This window comes from Lupinus angustifolius, chromosome LG13 (genome assembly GCF_001865875.1).
Source record: "Lupinus angustifolius cultivar Tanjil chromosome LG13, LupAngTanjil_v1.0, whole genome shotgun sequence".
NCBI lineage: Eukaryota > Viridiplantae > Streptophyta > Magnoliopsida > Fabales > Fabaceae > Lupinus > Lupinus angustifolius.
In genome coordinates this window covers 17079541-17103176 of record NC_032021.1, presented here as the reverse complement: position 1 = coordinate 17103176, position 23636 = coordinate 17079541, and the positions used below count along the sequence as shown (strand labels likewise).

The 23636-nt window shown below is 31.5% G+C and overlaps 3 protein-coding genes across 3 annotated transcripts; all 3 read right to left on the bottom strand.

Moving 5' to 3' along the window:
• On the bottom strand, nt 184–3523 carry LOC109363366 (protein trichome birefringence-like 3). Its single transcript, XM_019609613.1, has 6 exons — nt 3157–3523; nt 2269–2524; nt 1841–2012; nt 1393–1592; nt 1146–1304; nt 184–606 (listed from the first exon to the last, which is right to left on the bottom strand). Exons 1-6 carry the CDS (start codon nt 3335–3337, stop codon nt 276–278), a joined length of 1299 nt encoding a protein of 432 aa, XP_019465158.1. The 5' UTR covers nt 3338–3523; the 3' UTR covers nt 184–275.
• On the bottom strand, nt 8188–11735 carry LOC109325082. Its single transcript, XM_019557230.1, has 5 exons — nt 11649–11735; nt 10667–11038; nt 10498–10578; nt 9344–10138; nt 8188–9125 (listed from the first exon to the last, which is right to left on the bottom strand). The coding sequence occupies exons 1-4, from the start codon at nt 11700–11702 to the stop codon at nt 9569–9571; spliced, it is 1077 nt and encodes a 358-aa protein (XP_019412775.1). The 5' UTR covers nt 11703–11735; the 3' UTR covers nt 8188–9125; nt 9344–9568.
• Nucleotides 11817–19460, bottom strand: LOC109363647. The gene is made up of 11 exons (XM_019609902.1): nt 19400–19460; nt 18852–18924; nt 18674–18731; nt 18500–18532; nt 18333–18395; nt 18205–18240; nt 15355–18120; nt 14191–14706; nt 12810–13998; nt 12527–12639; nt 11817–11978 (listed from the first exon to the last, which is right to left on the bottom strand). The coding sequence occupies exons 1-11, from the start codon at nt 19458–19460 to the stop codon at nt 11817–11819; spliced, it is 5070 nt and encodes a 1689-aa protein (XP_019465447.1).

Here is a 23636-nt window from a genome sequence, read left to right as displayed (position 1 = left end):
ACAATATCGATAGGAAGCCTACATACCCCGAGCTAAACCTGCACAAAATAGGAGGCATGCGAGTATAAGCAAATCGAGCTAGTATACTCAGTCTCCTTGCCCAGTAACAATCAGGCCTATAAGCTCGACCCAAATTACCAATATTGCATGTATATTTATATTTATATATTTGAATCACATAAATGAATGAAAGATGAATATATGGACACAAAATAGTTGACATCTTTATTATGTCACTAGAAAAAATAATACAATGGACATTTTTATATGATATGTTATAACATAGCCAAAAATATTTGATTCCAAGTATCTGGAACTCCAGGTAAACACCAATGTATACAATCTGCATTTTGTGGATTTCTTCTTTCCTTTTCAGATAATAATTTCCCTCCAGTTTCAGTATAAATTGATGAATGACCATCAATTCTATATTCTGATATTTGTGTTATATTGATTAAATTCACTTGAACTTTCATTTTTTTCACCACCTTAGAAACTACACTCATTATTCTCTTATCAGAACCTGTTCCCCAATGCTTCTTTTTCTTCACTGGTTGTGTCTCATTGAAGCATTTCATACCCTCTTTGTTGCTCCAGTCTTCACTCCTGAATATTATGATATTTGAAGGGTAAGAATCTTATGCATTTTGAGTGTTTAAGAGGCATTTGTATAGGTTAAAAAAGTGATTTTTTTAGAATTGGTTTTGACAAAAGGAAAAGTTATTTTACTTTTGGTTACAAGTTTGAAACTTTTTGATTATGAGTTTGAAAAGTGTTCTCACTTTGAAAGTATTTTTTCTTATAGAATACTAATAAAGGACATAAAAAAAACATATTTTTATGACATGTCAGTTATAATTTGAACGGATAATTTTATAAAAAAATTTTTTGTGATAACTTTTTGTTTCTTTCTTTTCCTCGACAAAATTGTTTTTGTCACAAATTACGAAATAAGTTTACCTGAAGATGGTCTATATTGAGAAGTTTTTTTCTTCAAAAAAGCTTAACCAAACTAATATTAAAATATCAAAGATTATTTAAAAACAACATTTACATTGAGAAGATAAGAAAAACTAAACAAGGTGTAAAACATGGTTGCTATAGAATGTTGAAGCTTGAAGTTTTATTATAAGAGAGAGGGAAACCTTGTGTGTGTAGGTGACATAGTTGTGAAGAAGACCCTAGTTTTGTTTGGATTGATAGTTGAGTCAACCCAATTGGCCCAAGTTTTCAAAGCTAATTTGTAAGCAATTGGTGTATCAAACTCTTCATACCCTTCTTCTCCATTGGCAAATGAACCCCATCTATAATTTACAAATAGAATGATACAATTTGTGACATATTATAATAGTGATGAGTAATTTCAATCATATAAGTCGGGAGAAAACTTACACTGATTTAATCCTAAGACCACTCATCCACCATACATATGTATTGAAAACGAGTATATCCACTCCACTCCAATTTGTGGCTCGGTCCATAATAGCATCAACTTTTATTATCCTTTTCCTTGGATCTCCTATGATGTTGATATCACTATTGGACTCAACAAGGTATGGTGCCCAATAGAATTCTATAGTTGCATTGTATTCCTGCCAAACCATATATATAACAACAATTTAGCTTTGATTTTCAATAGAATTTACTCAATTTAGATTGATGTGTAAGAGTTACTAATGTATCTTCTATTCAAAGGAATTTTGTGTAGTTTTTTTATGAGAGTTGTACTTGTTGGGAGGAACAACTATATCAAAAAAAAAACTTAATTCCTTACTTATGGGACGAAGATATATTCTTACTAATAAGACACTATTATACCTAAAAAAGATTACTTCCCAACCTTGATTTTGAAGATTGAATGAATACGCCCTTGTTTCATAGACTTATGCTTTTCAGGGATAATCCATTCTACCAAACAGATAAAAGATTCCCACTGATTTCTTTGCAGTGAATCCCCTATAAATAGAAGTCTCTTTCCTTTAAGCTTTCTTAGAGCTAACTCAGGATTGAATCTACAAAAAAAGAATGTACATTCATTTTAACATTGAGTTACTTCACCTTAATATGTGTATATATTTATCTTTCAAAGAAAATATATATGTATTGCCATAACAAAAATGTAATAACCACAATTTTTTAAGAAAAATGTCACCTACTTGTTTATTCTTAGATACATGGACTTATGTATTATAAAGATCAATATTTTTTTAATGAACATGATTTCTGATAAAGAATTATAATATTGTTTGATTTATGTAGCCGACTTACTGTGGCAAGGTGCAATCTTCTGGTTGCCACTCCCAATGGTGATAATCAGAATCTGTCCTCCCATTCTTGACACATGAAAATTGTCTATCTATATATGGACAACTTGTGTCATTGTAGAGAGGCTTTATTGATTGGTTAAATACCCATTTCCCATTTGCAACATTGCACTCTTCTGAATCAAAATCAAACCTGTCATCAATCCATGATGCATTTACAACATTCTCTTCTTTCTTTCTCTTTTCATCTTCTGATAGCACTATACAATGTAACAATATTTTATTAGAACCAAATTTGTAAGAAAACAATGATGAAATGATATAGTTATATATAAGCATTTGTGAAGTATAAGAATAAATGATTGGCCTAACTTCACTTTATATTAGATACTTATTCATTCATATATTATATTAAAGAGGAAATATATATTTTAGTCCGCATGTTGTTTAGTCTTATCAGTTTGGTCCCTCCAAAATTAAAAAACTCAAATTAGTCTAAAAAAAATTCAAATCTAAGTCAAATTAGTCATTTTAGAGTCAAATAAAACATGTTGAAAAGGACAAATTTAATCCACATTTGAATTTTTTGGGATCATTTCGGGTTTTACAATTTTTGAGGGACCAAACTGATAAGATCAAAAAACATGATGGACTAAAATGTGTAATTACTCTATATTAAACCAATGTTTGACTTAAACACTTAACATAATCTTTATTTGAGGATAGATTTTCTTGGTATGAAGTTTGTAGAATGGAACATCTTTCTGTAGTTGAGTATTGAATATGCAAGAAAATTAATAAATATGCTACTCCATAACTTTATGAATATATTAAAACAAGAACCATAACATTTAAGATTTAAGATTTCCAACATAAAGTTTAGTTCACTTACTAGATTTTGGTTTGAAGTTCTTTCTAGTACATGTTTTGAACTTGAAAATTGACTTGGAAGAAATGAAACTGAGTCTTTCTGTATACAAAACAGCTATGAAAACAAGAACACATACAGTGATAACAATGATGGGTAAAGAGAATTTTCCTCTAGGATATTTCATTAACCCTGAAGGGATCATCACTATTTTGAAGTGAATGAATGAATGAAGATTAAAGATGTGAAAGAAGGAGCACAAATTAGTGCACAACACAACAGAATGATGAGGACAGTGTAGAGAGTGAAGGTTTTATGCATTTTTTGAGTAGGAGTTAAGTTAAAGCATAGTATGTTTTGGTCATTAATAAAATATGGTAGAATCATATTGGAGGTTATGGAATGTGTTCAAAAGCTAACATCTTGGGCTCCTCTTGTTACACATCGAAAAAAACTCAAATACGAGTCAGTCCAAACAATTTATTACAAAGGTAAAATTTGTTATAAACAATAAGGTAAGAATGACCCAAATAATAACTAACGAGATAAACATAAATTTATTATATGAGGCTTGTTTTGTCTCTCTTTCTGTGGTAGAATATTCATACAATATAGTAATTGTTTGCTAGAAATGATTACAATACAAAATTGTGTCTTACACTACTTCTTCAGACAACTACTTTTAGATAATATAATTATGACTTACACACATGGTAGATCTACTCCAAAAGTAAGTAATTTTATTGTGCACAATTTGCACTGTAAAAATGTTATGCAAATGTCAGGATTCACTAGATTGATAAATTTTTTTCGTACTATTAAGAATATTCTTTATCTTTATGGGTAAGGAACTAATCTTTTTCGGGGTTCATGACTCTTTATCTCAACAAGTGTCGCTCACAAGAAACGAACCTTCTTCGACCTTGAGATCTAGTAAGACATTATACCACTAGACCAACGCTTTATTGGTAGTGACAATTTGAGTTAGACTATATAAGTATTCATTTCAATTTTTTAATTTGTTCAAGTATTACTTTTATTTTGAAATGCCAACAGAATTATTTTTAAAAAAAAGTTAGTTAGTTTGAAAGTTTAAATATTATTAATGATATTATATTAAGTCATAAAGGTATTTGTGTAAAGTATACACCTAATCATGATTTTTTATTCTTGTTTATTTAAAAGATGGAATCATGTTAAACGATTGAATGTCACTTTCAAGTAAAGAGCAACCAAACAAGAATGTGAAAATCACAAATCATGCTTGGATGTTATTGGATTTATTTATGGTATTTCACCAATTACCTTATGACTTATATTTGAATATGAGTACATCAAATGTATATGATATTTGATTGGGAATTCATACGATCGAGAATAATTAATTATTTTAAAAGTCGTATAGTCAAGTGAGTTCATAAATCTACCATTTTCAAAATTTGATATTAAATTAGTTGACGATTTTTCTCCAACCAACCCATTAAATCCATATCTTAGCTCATTTATATATTATAACAAATTGCATTTACCTAGTTAATATTTATGATTTATAACTTAGGGGATGAAATCTACTTACTCCACATCTTAGCCATTAATTTTAGAGAAATTTAATAGTTTAGATCTATTCACTAATTCATACCAGAAGTGAGACATGATAGTTTCCTATATGTTCATATTTCAATACACAACTCTCTTTTTCTTGCTATAGCAACCATTAGTTAAATGGCCAACTTTTTCCTTTTTATTTTATTTTATGAAATTGTCTTTTTTGTGTGTTTTTATGGCACATTGAAAAATTTAACCTTCTTACCTTTTTGCCATTCTCTTTCTTCTAAACTCATGGAAGCTAAAGTTGACTCAAATAGAAACTAGTAAATTGTGTTTAGAAAAAGGCATTGTCATTTTTCTCTTTGGGGTGAAAATTGCTATTATTTTATGTTACTCATTGCATTTTTGTTTGATTTCCTATGAAGTATAACTTATACAAACTAAGAAAAAGGTGTAGATAAAAAGTTGATTTCAAAAACCCAATTTAACATGAAGTGAGAAACAAATTAAAGTGACAAGTTTAGGAAAATAAAACATAGAAAACAAAGTTGGAATAAATTAAGCAAGGTTCCTTAACAAGTAGTAGATGGTTAAGAATAGAATTGAGTACAAGAAAAGAAAGCAAGTGAGTCACACATTGTACTTGAAACATAGCATGAGAAGGTAACTTAGTTGAATATGTTTATATTGGAATTTGTTGTTACCTTAGCTTTCAACAATTATAAATGGTACAAAATAATACTTACTGGCTGAGTCACAACCCACAACCAAGTTCCAACAGAATTGGATTTTGTTTGCATAATACATTTTGTTAGTGGTTTGTCAAATAGCTGTTTTGAGATAATTCTTTCACTTTTAGAGGATTGATGAGAAATTTGTTTTACCATTTGAAAATGATTAATTGGCATATTCAAAATGTCTCTATTCACATACCTAGAAATTAGTAGTGTAGTAAAAATTGGTTTATGTTGGCGGGTTCAACCAGAAAACTGATGAATCGCTCTTAGTATCATATCGTACAACAATTATATAAGTCATGTAATTATATTGATTAAAATTGGTCAAACCGACTAGTTTTCAATTAATCTGTACGAGTTATATCACTTAGTTTTCATTTAAAATTATTTTTTAGTAGAAGTTACTTAATTTTTTTTACTAAAACATAATCTACCATCAAATGACACATTTTGTTTTAACTAATGTTATAGATAAAAATAATTATTGTCTTCTTTATTAATTTTTCAGCATTAATCTTAATATAATATATATGTATATCTAACTTCATCAATATGTAGTATAATTAGTGAACAACCAATTAAATCATTATATTTCTAGTCCACCACACCATTACCATCATAAATTTAATGATCAATACAATATTAATAGTCAATTCTTGCTATTTAGTAATCGGTCCTATCCTATTAAAATAACCGAGATGGTTGAAGTCATTAACAAGAAACTTGGGTCATTTTAAATCACCCACACCACTTTTGACTTATGAGTAATAAACATGCATGCTATCCAATTCTAACCCAACAAATCACATAGAAACTATTCATTTTCAGATGCTAGAAATTGTGAAGACCATTGTTTAACAAAGTAGGTATGAAGGATGAGATGTTTTTTTTGGACAAGATGAGAAGGGAGAATCTTCTAGAGAAGTAGCAATGCAACAATGAACAAACCCTATAGTAGACTAGTGCAAAAAGCAACACAAGATCTTGGCTTAAGGAAAGTTTTTCTAATTTGGATATGGACATTACAACTTAATACATAGTGGTTGCACTAACCTAAATCAGACATGAGAACTGAAAATTCACCTTAGTTTAACAATCTTAAAATTAACAACAACAAAGTGTTGAATCAAATTATCATTACAACATAAATGATGTTGGATAATTATAGTGTAAAAGAGTAAGTCTCATATTAATACATTATGTAGAAGTGAATGAATTCGTAATATCTTAAGGTTTTGAGTTAAAATGTGTAAACAAATTCTCTTATATGTTTATTTTACTTAGCCTCGATGATTAGTAAACAAATCCTTTCTCAACTATAAGAAACCTAGTTGGCCGAAAAAATATGTAAGAGTTTAATATTTATGCACCATTTTTTACACAACAATATATGTATATTTATATATTTTAATTTTATATAAGAGTCAATGAAACTCTTACATTTTCATATATATACTATTTTCTCTTAATGTAATACGCCCAACATAAAACTCAATGCTAAAATTGGATATAATGAAGAAAAAGATGTTCGCAACGTTATATTTTTATTTGAGTTGATTTTGATTTCCGTTACATGAAAATTAGATTTGACCTAATGCCATTACATCAAATTACCAATTATATATGTAACAATTTGTTGCTTCTAATCTTAATCCTATTATAATATTTAGAGTTAGAGATAGTGAGATTCCACTTTTCTCATTTTCATGTTGTCCTTATTTATACAATATTTGTTCTAATTATATTAGTGTTTGTTTGCAATTTGATTTTTAGAGGAGAAAAAAAGAAAATATAAAGTTTCGAAGTCATTTTATAAGTGTATTTCATGATTTTCAAACATTTTCTTTCTCTTTACTGTCCTTTGAAAATCAACTCGCAAACAAACCCTAAGTAACACAATAACAAATTTTATGATATTGATATATGCACATAAATTTTGTAAGTTTTTATATCGATTCAAGGCATAACTTTTAGTGTACAAATGTTGGTGTGGAAGAATCACAATTTTTAGTACAATGATAATTATTAGAACATTTGGGGTCTAATTACACCTAAAAACATAGTTCAAAAGAAAAAGATTATTCAAATTACTATAAATAATTCTTGATTGATTATGGCTTTTAATTTTACCCTTATCAATTGTTGATTGTTGTTATCATTAACACATTAAAGAGTTATATTTTGTCTTATACCTTATCTTTTGTAGTCCTTTTTCCAAAAAAAAAAAGAACACTTTTACAAGGACAAAAAAATATTATTTTTTTATTATAAGATTTTTTCTCTCTAACTAATAAATTCCAGATTAGTACTCTAACTTATAAAAATCTAACCATGTTATCCTTTCTCTAACTTTATTAGTTCCATAAATATACATGGTAGAAAATCATCTCCTTTACCAGTTTTTTCTTCACAATATTTCTCCTGCTATGCTTTTCCCGATCTTCAATTTCAAGATGACTAAACAAATCAACTTTGATGATGGCTTTGAAGTTGATTTGCTTAGTCATCTTGAAATTGGACAACAGAAGAATTCGTTTACCTATTACAATAGTCTATTCACAATAATTTATTTGGTAGTTTTGTGTTTTTTCCAACTTAAAAAATAAAAAATTTATGTTAAAATTAAAACAAAATAGTTAAATTAAAAACAAATTTTGAATGGAAATTTCACTATCATAAATAATATTAATGCATTTAAAAATACATATCCACCAATAAAATATATAAAAAAAATATTACCAAATCCAAATTGTAATCCATAACTCCACAATCTCAATATATGTAGAATATTGACATTGCCAAAACCAAACTTTAAGACATAATATGACTTAATACAAAGTTCTATAAGTCACACTTGTACATTATTTACTTCACAAAACCAAACATAAAACCAAAGTTGTTAAGATATTTGTATGACTCTACAAAGTTCTATAAGCCATATTTGTACAAAATCCAATTCACTAAAGCATCTCTTGAATCTTTTAGTGACATAAGTATGACTCTATTTGAATCATCTTTAAGCAATTCTAAAGCATAACTAAATTGTTGACCATTCAAACACTCTTCTGCCATTAGAATTTTCAAGACTTCAATGCACTTAGGAATAGAGTACTTTCCATAAGCATGAGACATGACTTCAATTTCCTCTGAAGTATTTCTCATAGCTGTTGCAGTCTCATTCTTCTTTTCCTTTTGAAGACATGATAGTTTAGGCTCACAATCTTTTATTTCATTCTGCAACCTATTGATTTGTTCATTCATAGTTGCTACCTTGTTTAGATAAGGTTCAAGCATGACGAATTTGTCGACGGTAGCAAAAACTTGCTTGAAGGAATATAGAATGCTCTCAGGTTCTATGTGCATAGAGACTATTATAGATTTAAGTTCATCTGAAAGATTTACATCTTGTATAGTTGAGTTGGACAAGTAGTTAAGAGCTGCCAGAAGACGAAGGCTATTACCCTCGCTGCAAGCTATGTCCTTCAAAGGCATCTTTAGAGACTCGTTCACGTCGGAAAGAACCTTACACAAGTTATCTGCAGCTGCATCAGAAACACAAGTTGTGTGTATTTGGTTATAACCATGTTCCTCCACAAGTGGAAGTGATGATTTGATGAGATCCTTATCCCTCAAGCCTTGAATATTTGTTGGAAGGGCTTCACTATCTTCGTCACCGGATATCTCAATTTGGCTGTGCTTAATTTCTCTCTGTGAAGGATAATTAAGCAGATGATATTAACACAAAAAGCATTAGCATTAAGACACAATAGTTGCTAAGCAACAATCCTCATTATGTAGGTGTGTTTTATGTAATACTCACATACTAAGAAGAGCTTATGCAATACCAAGAGCTTATGCAATACTCACATACTAAGAAGAGCTTATGTAATACTCAAAATACTAAGAAGAGCTTATGCAATACTCACATGTAGGTGTGTTTTATGTTGAGTACTATCCAAGGTACTTGGAGATGTACTTTCAATCTGTTTTAAATCTGTTGGGGAATTTCTTGTAGTTGCTGCAACAGGTTTCTCTAAATCAGGAACTTTTCCAACTAAATCCTTCTCTGGTTCTCCATTAATCTAAGAAAACAACAAAAGATATAGGAAGAGAAGCACAATAGTTGGGTCAAAAAAGCAGTGCCAAGATCGTTATACGATATATACCTCTGCCATGTTTGGTGAAGCAATGCATGAGTCATCCAATTTGATGCCATTATCGTTGTGATTGTATCCGGTTAGGTTAGCATGCATAGATTGTTTGAAACTAACCTGTGAAGACGGCGAATCATTCCCTGGCATTGTTTGAGCTCCAAGGCCAATTGGATGGTTTGTAGCGGTTTTCTCCAACCTAAAGAATTTTTCCTTAAAAGTTGCTTCCTTCTGCTGAGGTTTACCTGTAAAAGTCTCTGATTTGGAAATTTTGGAAACAACCATAGTGGCCACCTCATTCATATGAGGCTCAAGTACCACAAATTTGTTGCTGGTAGCAAAGACCTGCTTGAAGGAACATAAAATGCTTTGGGACTCTTGGCTCAGAGAATCTATCATAGCTTTATGTCCTTCAGATAGAGCTACACCTTCCAAGGGAAGGCGAGATAAGAAGAAGTTAAGATTCATCAGAAAGCGAAGGCTATTCATCTCAGAGCTAGCTATGTCCTTCAGAGGCATCTTTAGAGACTCTTCGAGATCAGCAAGAATCTGTTTAATCCCAATTTCACTCTGGGAAGAATATAAGTGTTAGAGAATAAGTGAAATAAGGGTGTGATGAGTGAAATAATAACAACTGTTAATATCAATATAAAGACTCATCCTAATGAAGCATTATAAGAAGAGTTGAACCATAATTCTGCCAGACTCAATCATTTCTATGAGGAGGTTAGTGATCTTTGTTTGGCTATACATTCAACGACGGTATTCTGAACTGAACATACTATTTAACAATATGAACAGCTCCTTCCAAAGTTTACTTAAAATTACATGCTTTTATCCAATTTATTCTGTGTTCTTGGTTTCTTGTTTCTGGATCAAATTAAGTTTGCACTAAACTTTTATTGTTGAGATGATACTCCGTTGTTTACCTCAGGAATTTCAGTTTCTCCAAGTGGCTTTTGTTGGTTCACCAAACATGGTTCACTCATTGATCGACCATCTTCCAACTCCTGTATGAATTAAGGAATAAGATCAAAAGCATTAGTCTCTTTAACTATTTCTTCCTACTATATAGAGAAGAGCTTATACAATACTCACATGTGATTCTTTTCTTTCTGTCTCTAATCCAATGGTCTGCTTCTTCAAAATTTCTTCCTTCTTCTGAGGTTCATTAATAAAATTCTCTGCCATGGAAATTTCAGAATCAGGACTAATAGCTACCCCATTTTGCCGAGCTGCCTCTTCATCGATAGATTTGTCAGTTTCTTCAAGCACTGCAAAATTGTTGGTGGTAGAATTCTCTGCAATGATAACAGAAACATAAGGTGTGGCTATTTGGCCATTACCATTATGTTCCAAAGTTTGGGATGAAGTGACGAGATCATCATCTTTGTAGTCTTGAATATTTGTAGGATGGCCTTCATTTTCTTTATCAGTGTATGTCTCGCTTTTGCCATGTTCAAATTCACTCTAACGAGTAAGAATAAAAGAATAACAAAACAACATTAGCATGAAGCTATAACAACACCAGAAGATACAGAAAGAGTAGCAAAATCGTTACAGTTGTCAGTAATGTGATAGAGTTACTTATTGATAGCAATGAATGCATTTCAGTAGCGATTCTCTCCTATTATAGTAAAGATATGGTCCATTGTCAAGAGAAAAACATAATTTTCTCATGTTAGGACTTAGGACCCACATGAGTGATTGTAAGATACACTAGTTACATTTAAAAAAAGTATCTTTCTTTAACAAGTTCGGCGAGCCAATGGATGCATGATCCAATTTGAAGCCACTATCATTATGATTGTGTTTAGGTATCTTTCTTATGAATTTAAAACAAAAGGGAAGCATATCAAACCACTCAAAGGTAGAAAGCATGAAGTTGGAATGGGAAATGAGTGTTGAGAGTAGAAGTTGATGGAAGATTTCAAAATTCCACCTCTTAATGTGATATTTCAAATAACTCATTTTGGGTTAAAGAATAGCTACAGGAAATTTTGAAATCCTTTCACTAGAAGCTATAGAGAAAAAATGTTTAATACCCGAGGAATTTCTATGGTACTTAAATATATTTTACCTGAGGAATTTCAATGGTACTTTCTATTTCATCAAATGGCATTTGTTGGTTCATCAAACATGGTTGGCTAATTGATTGTCCATCCACCAACTCCACCTATAGAAGTAATGTCAAGTGCAAAAGGATTAGTCTCTAAAGCCATTGATTTCCTCCACTACTGAAAAATGCTTATACAATACTCACATGTTTGTTTGTAGGAATATCCAAGAGACTTGAAGATGGCCTTTCAATCGATTGTACTTCTGGTAGTGAAGTTGGTGTAGTTTTTGTAGCTATCATCTTTGAATCAAGAACTTCCCCAACAAATTCCTTCTCCGATTCTTCATTGATCTGAGAAACAGCAAAAGATAAAGAAAAAGTAGCAGACTAGTTAAATTTGTTAGTAATTTGATGTGTTAGTCATTGATTGCAAGGAATGCTTTTCGGTCCTTTAATTGGGTCAGAGAAAATGGTACAAAACAGGTGTTGTTGGGCTTATATGCTAGACTTGGCTTTTCAATAGTTCTTACCCTATCAGTCATGAGCACTATATTCAACATCATGGGTTAGAAAGAGGGAAAAGTTGATGAATGTTAGGTACCATTGGCATCATATGGTTTAGTCACCTTCGGTGATTGGCAATGATATTTGATGGATGCGATTAAGATAAGATCATGGTCTTGGTTCAATAGAAAAATAGATGGATTATAATTGGTGCCTTAATCCCTTTGCATGTTCCAAAAATGGTTACTAGTTCTACTTTGATATGCACAGGGGTTGAAGTACCTTTGCTTTGTATTCCTTTTCTACTAAACCTTTGGCTTATTATACCAAAATGTCACATTCTCATTATGATTGTATTTATATAGGTTAGCTTGTATTGATTTCTTGATACTAACCTGTGAATAAGGCAAATCACTCCTTAACACTGTTTGAGTTACATCTGACTGAACTATTATATCAACCTTAGCCATGTCGTCATACTGTTGCTGGTATAGAAAGTTTTTCAAATCTATACAAAAAAAATAGTTAAAGATTCCATTAGACTGCAAAATTGAAAGGAACAAAATGCCACTTATCATTATTGTCATTGTTTAAGATTTATCATTTACAATGTGCATCTATTTGTGTAGGGAACTTATTTATTATATAAAGATGTATAAGCAAGTGTTTAGTATATACCTGTGTTCAATAACTCAAGAACTTTTTTGTTGATTTCCTTAAAAGTAGTAGTTGCCTTCAAAGAGAGTTTTGGACATTGATACACAAAACGATCGGATACAGTCTGCAATTCGATCCCTTCCTTAAAAGTAGCTTCAGGAAGTTTACCAAATATTACAAGTTTGAGTTTTGGAAGCTCAACTATAATGTTTCTTATCGAAACATCGTCATCACCTCGTCTTTGTGCACCACCTCCCATTAGTTCTTCTAGCTCAGAGGCTTCGATTATGATTAGAAGCTTAAGGTTGGGAACATCATATGTTGCAGGGATAAGACGCTTCACGCTTTGACATTTATTAACCACAAGCAATGAAAGCTTTGGGAAGCATGGCCGTGGAGAATTTTTAACCTCTTCGATGATTTTCTCTAAACGCAAGCAGACTTGTATCTCTAGAACCTCTAATTCTGATAGGAAACTAAAAGAATCAGGGAAGATTACTTCAAGCTTGAAACATTCCACTATTCTTATTGTTCTAACGTTGGGAAGATGAGATGCATGGATGAGACGTTTCAAGTTGTAGCATTCTTTGACCATAAGTTTTGCAAGTTTTGGGAAGCATGGCTGTGGAGAATCAACATTTCCCAATTTTTTATCCTCTTCAATGATCTTCTTTAAATTCAAGCAGTATTGTATCTCTAGAACCTCTAATTCGGATAGGGGGCTTAATGAAGAATCGGGGAAGATTACTTCGAGCTTGAAACATTCCACTATTGTTATTGTTCTAACGTTGGGAACATGAGATGCATGGATGAGATGTTTCAAGTTGCGGCATTGTTTGACCTCAAGTACTTCTAACTTTGGGAAGTACGGCTGCGGAGAATCAACGATCTGCTCTAATTCTTCACAGTCTTGTATCTCTAGACTCTCCAACTCTGGCAGGTAACTCGAAACGGAAGCTTGAAAGATTACTTTTATGCGTAAACATCTTATTATTTGTATCTTTTTAAGATTTTGGAAGACAAAAGAATTTATGGAACCCACACAAATAGACAGCATCCGAGGTAGATTGCTCAACTTCAGGAATTGCAAACCTAATCTCACTTGCCCAATTATCTTAACTCCACTTACACAAAAAATACTTTCTGCTTGGTAGCCCTCTATGTTTAGAGTTTCCAGAGTGAGGAAATGTTTATCTATTTCCCTTATATCCTGTATGTCATAAACAGAAAGGAAAAATGTTGGATCCAACTAAATAAACAAATGTCTTGTAATATCATTGATCATATGTGTATGCTTATGTCCTGAGAGATAAATAATAAGAACATAGGAGTATTTCATTAAGAAGATTGAATTCCTCAACATTTTTTTCAGAATATAGTAAGAAAGATGGATAAGGAGTACCTTGATAGTTGTGGTAACCAATTTTCTTGAATCAAAATGAATCATCATATCGCTAATAGGATTGACGATGAAATAAGGACATCGAACCAACACAAACTCCTTCAAAGATGTCCATGTGATGGAGGAGAGTGAAAACTTTGGTAGTTTTTGAAGAATGAGTTTTTTCAATGCAGGGAGATGAATATGAATCTCACTATAATTTTGATCATCCTTAGCAGCATTGTATTCACCAAACATGCATTCCAACTGGCTGCAACCTGTCACCGAGAGCTCTTTTAATTTCTCGAATACAACCTTAAGGTTCTTTCCATCACTGCCATCTTCAATGTCTATAATGTGCTTCAGTACATGACATGAGTCAATTATTAAAATTTCCAGCATCATTGATGAAGCAGTAGACAAGGTAAATAGGTATTTTATCTTATCAAGATCTTTTAGTACAAGTTGTTTAATATTGCACACAACCAGTATATTCAACCCTTGTGATTGTTTTGGTGGATACTCTGAGCTCAATATCTGCAATTCATACACAAAGGTTCTTTGATCATAGAGCATCATAGATAGCATCTTTGTTAAATACATTATTTATATGGCTAAGTACATCATAAAGCATCTCTAGTAAATTACAAGCCAACATAGTTAATAGATATTTGTGTTGCTTAAATATAATGTAAGAGTTCGATTCTTATCGTTTATGTAAAGAGACTTTGTTGGACGAAATAAAACTCACTGTAATAATTTCCACATATTAAAGACATCAACCCCCAACTATTGGATGAGGGACACCCTAGATATGCTAAAACATAAACAGGACATATATTATAGGGTCATATTTTGTGCAAGTAAAGTATTCTTTGGTTGAAAAAGTATGCATGAAAGACACCATATATTGCAACTCTCAAGATTGGAGATGCTCTTTGATATTAGTATCAAATACTGTTTTTATCATACTTTTTGTGCATCAAGATTTCTATCATTGATGAAAGGTGTAGTGGAAAGAAAAAAACCATGGAAGGAAAGAAAACCAAGTAGTATTTAGTCCACTGTGAGTGTCATGGCCAGGTTCTTCAACCATTTGGGTTGTTCTCATACGATTGAGGTGTTGATAAAAAAGAGGGGGAAATTATATAAAAAATATAAAATAAAAAAAGGTAAGAGGTTTACCGAAGACTTCGGGCCTTGTGTTAGTCCATCCTCCGTTGGGATTTTGATTCTTGAGGCACCCCTCAATTTATGATGATGATCTTTACTAGGGTCTTGCTGTTTTGCCTTGAAATCAACTCTTGGAGATGGCCTCTTCACCTTTGAAGCCAAGAGAGGGTAACATTCTAGAGAAATGTTGAACAAATGTGACACTTCAACAAGTTCCACTTTTTGCAATCTTGATACCCTGATATCACCACCCTCTTCATAAAATATGTGCTTCAACTTAGGACATTTAGATATCTTGATCTTTTGTAAGAGCATAACGTCTCTTGGAAAAGCTACTGGAAGAATGCATTCTAGTCTTTCACAACCTTCAATCTCAAGAGTTTCTAATTTTGGAAAGATTAAGCCATTACTTTTGTGATCATTCTCATCTTTTACTATGTCAATCAATAATTTACATTCTCCTATTCTTAATTCCTCCAAAAGAACTAGACTTTTAGCAGTGGATAACATAAATAAGGATGTAAGATCTTGACAGTGAAATAGATTTATACTCTTGAGATTGCAGAGGTTGACCTTACTCTTGAATAATATGCCTTGCAAATGCACACAATGTTCTATGGATAGCCTATTTAAAGACTTCAGAAAATCGGAAGGATGGTCCTCCCCACTGCATAGTTGTTTCAAATTATCCATGCATGAAAGTTTTAGTTCAACCAACTTGGAAAAGGCACTTACTACATGAGATTGAGTGTTTACGAGACACTCCACATTCGAACAAGATTCCAAGCAAAGCTCCACTACATCATTCATGCTTGGAACAATCTCAGGAATGAGATTTCTCCAACCACCCTGAATTTCTTTCAAGTGAAGAATCTCTGCTCCTTTTATCAAATATTTAAATGTTGCTTCAGAGACCAAAGCATCAATGTTTCGAAGACGAACACATTTCGCTCTTGATGCATCAGCTTCACCTTGTTGTAAATGGTACCGGTTCAATGTAGGAAATGTTTCACTCTGATAAATTTCTTCAGCTTCATTTACACTGTCAAGGGTGGAAACTTCATTGTCATTGTAATACAACTCTTGTAGTGTTAAGCATCTTTCAATCACTTTAAATGGGTTGTTCATCTCAATTTGACACCTTTTCAAGCTCAATAGTCTTAATTTCAATGCTGAGATTTCTTTCGGAAATTCAGATATTGAACAATCATCAAAATCAAGAGTGTCAAGGCTTTGTAGCTCTCCTATAATAGAGATGTCACTAAATTTCCAATGAGACAGTAGAAGGGAACAGATATTTGTTAATGACCGGAGTGACGATGGTAACTTCAAAGCAAGCATTGGATGAAGGTCATTGGATGATAAAGACAGAACTTGAAGCCTTGTCATTTTCTCAAAGAATGCATCCGGGACTTCCACAGAATTGGTTGCTTCTACATTGACCACTAGCATCTCAACTTTGGTACCATCATATCCATACCAACTGGGAATAAGATCCAACTCCATCTCCTCGACCCGCAAGTCATCATAATATACATAGTGAATGTTTTTCTCTATTGTAGACAATACCCACTTGTTTCTGTTAGACTCAATCTTGCACAGCGATAACTCACCGGCTCGGATCATATGCCAAATGGGGTCATTCATTTTAATGTTTCCTCCCTCATCCTCAAACCACACATGTGAGTGTATGAGAATATCTTTTAATCTAAGTATTTCACTTCTGACTTCAGAATATTTCTCAACTTCACAGAAAAGGCCCACTCCTATGCCTAATCTGGTTAACATTTCTACAGAAACTTCTCGGTTTAGCGGAAACATAGAGAGTAATATGGATAGCATTTGCGCCTTCTCGATATCCAAATCTTCATAGCTAAAATTAAGAAATGCATAAGCTTTAAACCAACCTTCATCAAACCCATATCCCTTCAAGTAATATTTCCTCCTCAAGTAACTTGAAGTTTTCTTCCATACTTGATGAGGCCTACCCTTCAAAATACTAGCAATAGCCGCAATTATGGGTAATCCTTCCCATGCCTCAGCAATTTGTTTTCCTAGATCCTGCACTTCTTCGGAGGAATTATCGTTAATACTGACATGCTTTTCGAAGGACATCCATGCATCTCTCATTGATAACTTGTCTACTTGAATTGACCTGTGACATCCTAATAACTTGCAATATCTTTCCTCTCTAGAGGTTACAAGAACTTTGCACTTCATGTTGTTGTCTGGTCTAGATGGAATCCCTAACTCTTGTGAGTTAAGATGTTCCCTCACATCATCTAAGATCAAAAGAATTGTTTCTCCATTCATTAATCTCTTCGTTATGGTTTCGGTTCGTTCCCATTCGTTTTTTCCCTTCAATGACAATCCTACTTTCTCTGCAATCATATCTTGAATCTCTTTCATATCTGAACTACTTTTCTTTGACACAGTGATAAAAATGACAAGATCAAACTTTATGGACTTATGAAGTTTGAGACACACTTGCTTTGCCAGTGTAGTTTTACCAATACCCCTTATTCCATGGATTCCAGTCATATAATTGTGCTCCATTGCTTCCAAAAGTTGTTTGTAGACTAAATTTCTGGTTTTAAAATGAATGAAATCTTGGGAATGAAGGGATTCCAAACCTGGAGGTTCATCAGTTTCAACAGCCACAGAAGCAGAAGCATATTTGTGTTGTTTTTCTATGCCATCATCAATAGTGGAGTTGAAGCTACCACATAGACATAGTTGGTAATGACTTGAGCTATCATCTTTATTACAACTCCTCATCTACAACAAGATAGTTCAAAATATCATTTACCACTTCAATTTCATTTATTACATCTATGTAAAATTGCGGATCACATCACTGACGCGGCCGTAATGCTGCAGTTGCATTGATCGCCGTAACTGCGTCATACAGTGTGACACTGAATCAGAATGATACAGCCACAGTATAATCGCATCGGACTATATTCAAACCACGTATGGTCGCATAGAACCTCATCAAATTCAAAAACGGCCACAATGCACATCACATTAATCACAATAACCATAACATTAACCTAAAACATTAAAACTCAAACAGTGAATCATTGTTCATTTTGAGTATGAGTAAATTAAACAAAAACACATAACACATGGATGAAATAAAATAAAGAGTAATTACAATTTCTGTAGAAACAGAACCCTGAAATCTCAGCTAGAGAAGACAGAAAGATGAAAGAGTATTAGAATCTCAATCCCTCTTTTTGAGAATCAGCTAAACTAAAATCAAGTTTCCATTCAGCACTGACCTAGTCAGGTGGGTGACACTACTAGTCTAGTGATTCAAATTATGGACCACAATCACCACATCACTTGACGCGGCCTCAACATTCCGGTTGTGATATCCGTCGCAACTGCATCACATCACAATTATGGTGTGACACCAAATCACAATGATGTGACCTATCAGGCTGCAGCGCAACCACATCAGACTGCATTGATTTTAAAAATTCCTTTTACTTACAAAATAATACACAGCAGCCATAATCTGCATTACAACAACCACAATGGCTACAACCATAATCTGCATTACAACAACCACAATGGCTACAATAACAATAACCGCAACCACAATTTAAAAAACTTTACGGTACATAGATTTTAAACTTTAAGAAAAATGTAGACCATATAGGAAAAAGGATGAGAGATAAATTATGTGATATATGTTAAGTGTCAGATTGATCCTATTTTATACACTCTTTTTACGATATTTAATTATTTAATCAACTCAAATGAATGATATTGTACTAATACATTATTAAAACTTGTTTAAATGGCAAGTCTCACCTAGGTGTTTGTAGGCTTAATTCAGAAGAATAATTGCAAAAAAAGAAGTTTCAACAAAAGTAAACATACAGCAATGAGTACCGAGTAAAATTGCGATAACTCATTTGTTCATCATTGCATTGCGCTGAATTGCTGAGCGCAGGTTTCCACATTGAGCGCAAGTTTTCACATTGAGTGTAAATAACAATGAAATTCAGCATTTAGCCATTGTTTCGTACACGCTCAATGCACGTACTTGCGCTTAGTGCAATGGGTGGTGCGCCCAACACAAGCTGATGCTCTGAAAAGTTGCGCATAGCCAGCTAGAGGTATGCCCAACGCATAGGCGGTGCTGAGCGCCAAAAGCATCATTTGAACACTATTTAAGGACTTCCAACTCGAGGCAAAAGACACACTTTGTAATGTTAATTTGTAATACTTCTTTTATGAGTTTTTAGGATAGTTTGACTCATTTTATTCATGGGATCAAGGTGTAAATATTAGAAGAGTTAATTTATATTCATTTGTGTATGATTTTACCACCCCATTAGTTGTGTTTTATCTCTATCCCACTTACACATTGTGGATATGAGTAACTAAAATTCTTGTTGGGATTGAGTGTAACACAAGCTTGATGTATATACACTGATTATTATTTATTTATTCATAAAGTTTTGATATCTTTGAGTTTTGTATTTACTTGATGTTTACCGTAAGTTTGATCACCTTAGTTTCTAATTTGCATTATTCTGAACTTGCATAACTAAACAAGTAGTTTATTTCTAGACATATACTTATATTATTTGTCATCTTATGCATATTACTTATTAATATCTAGACATAGTGTTAATCTTGTAATATTATAACTCTCAAACTGAATGGTATACATTACTGAACAAAGAGGAATACTTGAAGTTTCATAAAAGTCAATTTTACCATTATAGTTACTAGACATAAAATTATCTTTGGTCAAGTGTTAGTATAGATCAAGACATTAGCGACTAATACAATTGAGATGTTGCATTTTTAACTCAACTTACATACATGATTTATTAGACATAGTGACATGATTTTCCGAGTCATATTTCCTAGTTTTATGAATTGAAGTTGCTAGATATATGACTTTGTTGCATAAGTTATTAAATTGGCTAAAACATTAACTTTTAGTAATATTGAGATTATTGCATAAAATAATCACTACTGAATAAATTTACCTTAAGAATAAGTATGTAAGGATAGAAAATGTGAAATTTAGTACCAACTCTCTTTATCATATATTACAATTTTGATTTAATTGTGTAACCAAACAAATAAAATCATTTGAACAATAACTTAAATTGTGAAGTGAATAAACATAGTTTCCTAATTATGTTATTCATTACCCCTTCTTCTTTTCTCACTTAAAATATTATTTGTCTACTTGGTGATTGATGATATTATCAAAATGGGTTACAAGAGTTTAGATTCTTGTGATAATGTTATCTTGAAAATGATTGAATCTAAATCAGATAGATTATTCTATTTTCGTATTAGTCTAATAGTGTAAAGTCTCACTAGATCTTATGATGATTAAAAGGTGAAGAGTTCAATTAATGGAAACGACACTTATTGAGAGGAGTAATCTCATATCCCAAAAAGATTAGTTCCTTACCTAAAAATAATAAGAAATACCCTTAGTAATATAAAAATTTATGTTATAAGACTAATATGTTTATAAGAGATTATCAAGAGATTACCTTTTTTTCCTAATATATTCTACTTTTTCTTATAGTTCCTCGATTTTGATCGTGATTTTCACTAGTTCAGATGGATTAGAATATCTCCCATGTTCTGAAAATAATCAAAGGATTACCCATGATAATGAGAAGAAAATAAGGTTAGAAGAATATAAATAAAATACAGGAAATGAAAGATAAGAAAAGCAACAAATATTTTTTTTTGTACTACTAAAGATATTCCTCACTTTTTTTAGTAAGGAACTAATCCATTTCGGGTTCGTGGCTGCCCCTCCCAACAAGTGATACTCTCAAGAATCGAACATTCGATCTTGGAGATCCAGTAAAGCCTTACACTACTAGACCAACTCCTTGATAGTGAAAGCAACAAATATGATACCAACTAAGAAGCTTTTATCGAATTATGGAAATGAGCAAAATTCAGAAGCTTACCTCTCCTACAGAATATTGAAACCCCTTAGTTTGTGAGACACATACACACTATATGCAAAGAAGAATATAAGTGTAGATGCAAGCTTCATTTTCATAGTACTTGTAATTAATTAGGTAATATGAGGGAGACATGTACTTAGAGGGTAGGTTTGCTACGATAAACAATGTCCTATTCTATATCCTAAACCAATCAAAATGTAACTTTTTTTTATTTTTTATTTTATTTATGTGGCAAAGTGTGATAAACTTTGAACATAAAATAAGACACGATTGGAGACATGTAATCCTTGTCCGATTTACTATTATATGAAGAATAACAATGCTCAAAGTCTTTGTTTACACCACCTATCCCATGCCTTTGGAGTAAGCTTATCTCTTGACAACTTTCAATGATGGGGTTTTCAATTTTTTTTAAACACTTTTAAGTAACATTTGAAGCTACTTGGCTTTAAATATGCATTTGCGCAATAGAAGATTAAAGTCTTTAAATATGCACATTGACTATATACTTAAACTAAGCTGGTTTATGTCAATAAAGAAAACCCAATCTCCTTATATTATTTGTACTAATTATTTTTTTCTTTTAAATTGCAGTTGTAATCGTGTTTATCATAATCATAGAAAGTTGAGAGAAAATGCAGCCGATGAAATTGCAATTGCAGTCACAACAACACCATTATAAAAACTCACAAAAAACACAATATTGTGACTACATATGTGATCACATAGTGTAACTTAAAACAATATTACTAACCAAAGTCTTTATTTATTATTATGTTATGTTAAGTAATTTTGTATGATTGAGATTATTCTGATTTCATATGTTTTAGATTGTTCAATGAATATAATGTACCCAGGAAAATAGATTATTGACAAGATGGGAGCATATCTTCTATCCCACAATGTATGATGCCTTATGTGTTATGAAATATGATTGGTTAGAAAAATAATTAATAATTATATTTTTAACTTAAATATATTTTTTACAACCAATCATAGCTTATGGCACACATTGTTCGATAACAAATGTATTATTAAATAATGCTAAAAATGTATTATTTTAATATCCATCGGTTAGGTAATTTTGGTTTTGTTAATATCCAAGTTTATGTAATAAATAATTGAAAGCAACCCACTTGCATTACATTATAAATCGAGTGATAGGTGACAAGCATGAATATATTATATGTTGGCTATTTCAAAGTTCACTTTGTATTTTTAATGTTGGAAAAGTCCATTCATGCTAATAATTAAAGGATTATATGGCGCTCTTAAATTCAAATTAAGATCCCATTAAAAGCATATATAGACTTAAAGTTATATTTACAAATATTTTTAAGATTTATATTATTACAAACATGAGTGATAAATAATATAATAATAGTATAAAAAATTATATTGTTAACATATATATATTTTTTTCCACTCACAAATATATGATTATAAAATGAAATAGGTAACTTAAAAGGTGGTACACTCGAAGTGACAAGTGAATTTTGTTTATATGAAAAAAATGTAAACATCAAAATATTAAATAAGATTGTATGTAACAAAAAGTTTATATCTTTATATCTTAAGTCAATCAAATTTTATTAACTAATAGAAAAATAAATTATTTTATGTTTTTACGATTTTTTTCTTAATTAATTGACATTTTATGATGATTGAGATACAATGAGACACCCAATATTGCTATGAAGAAAAGCTAACCTTATGATACGCAAAGAAATTATTTATTTTATACTCCCTACCTTTTCATGATACTCATTTAAAAATTTGGTTTTTACTATTTTTCATATAATCCATTTTAAAATTTCGAGTAAATTAATTATTATTTTTTACAAAAATAATATTTTTATTAATTGAATGGAAATAAAAAGAGAATAAATCCATAAAATAATTAACTGAATAGAAAGACAAAAATAATGAGTCTTGAAGAGTGATTATAAAATAAATATTTTTAAATATTTATAAATTTAATCTTACTAACTATATTAACAACTTTCTTAATTCATATCAATAAATTTGTTTCTATTGACTCTAGGTTTTAATGTTCACTTTATTCCTGATTAATTTTTTTTCTAGGCTTCCCCAAATTTGTTTATGATTTTTTTATCAAGTTTTGTTGAACTCACTTTTTTCAATTTCAATTCTATTGAATTATGAATTCAACAAGATCTAGCAATTCCTGAGCCATTTCTAGATTTATAAGTTCACCAATTGATTCAAGATAATCCAAAGTCAGCAACATGGACCACCATATCATATCCTAAAGTACATTGCTTGGCTTTTATATAATAATAAACAATTGCAACCAACAAAGCG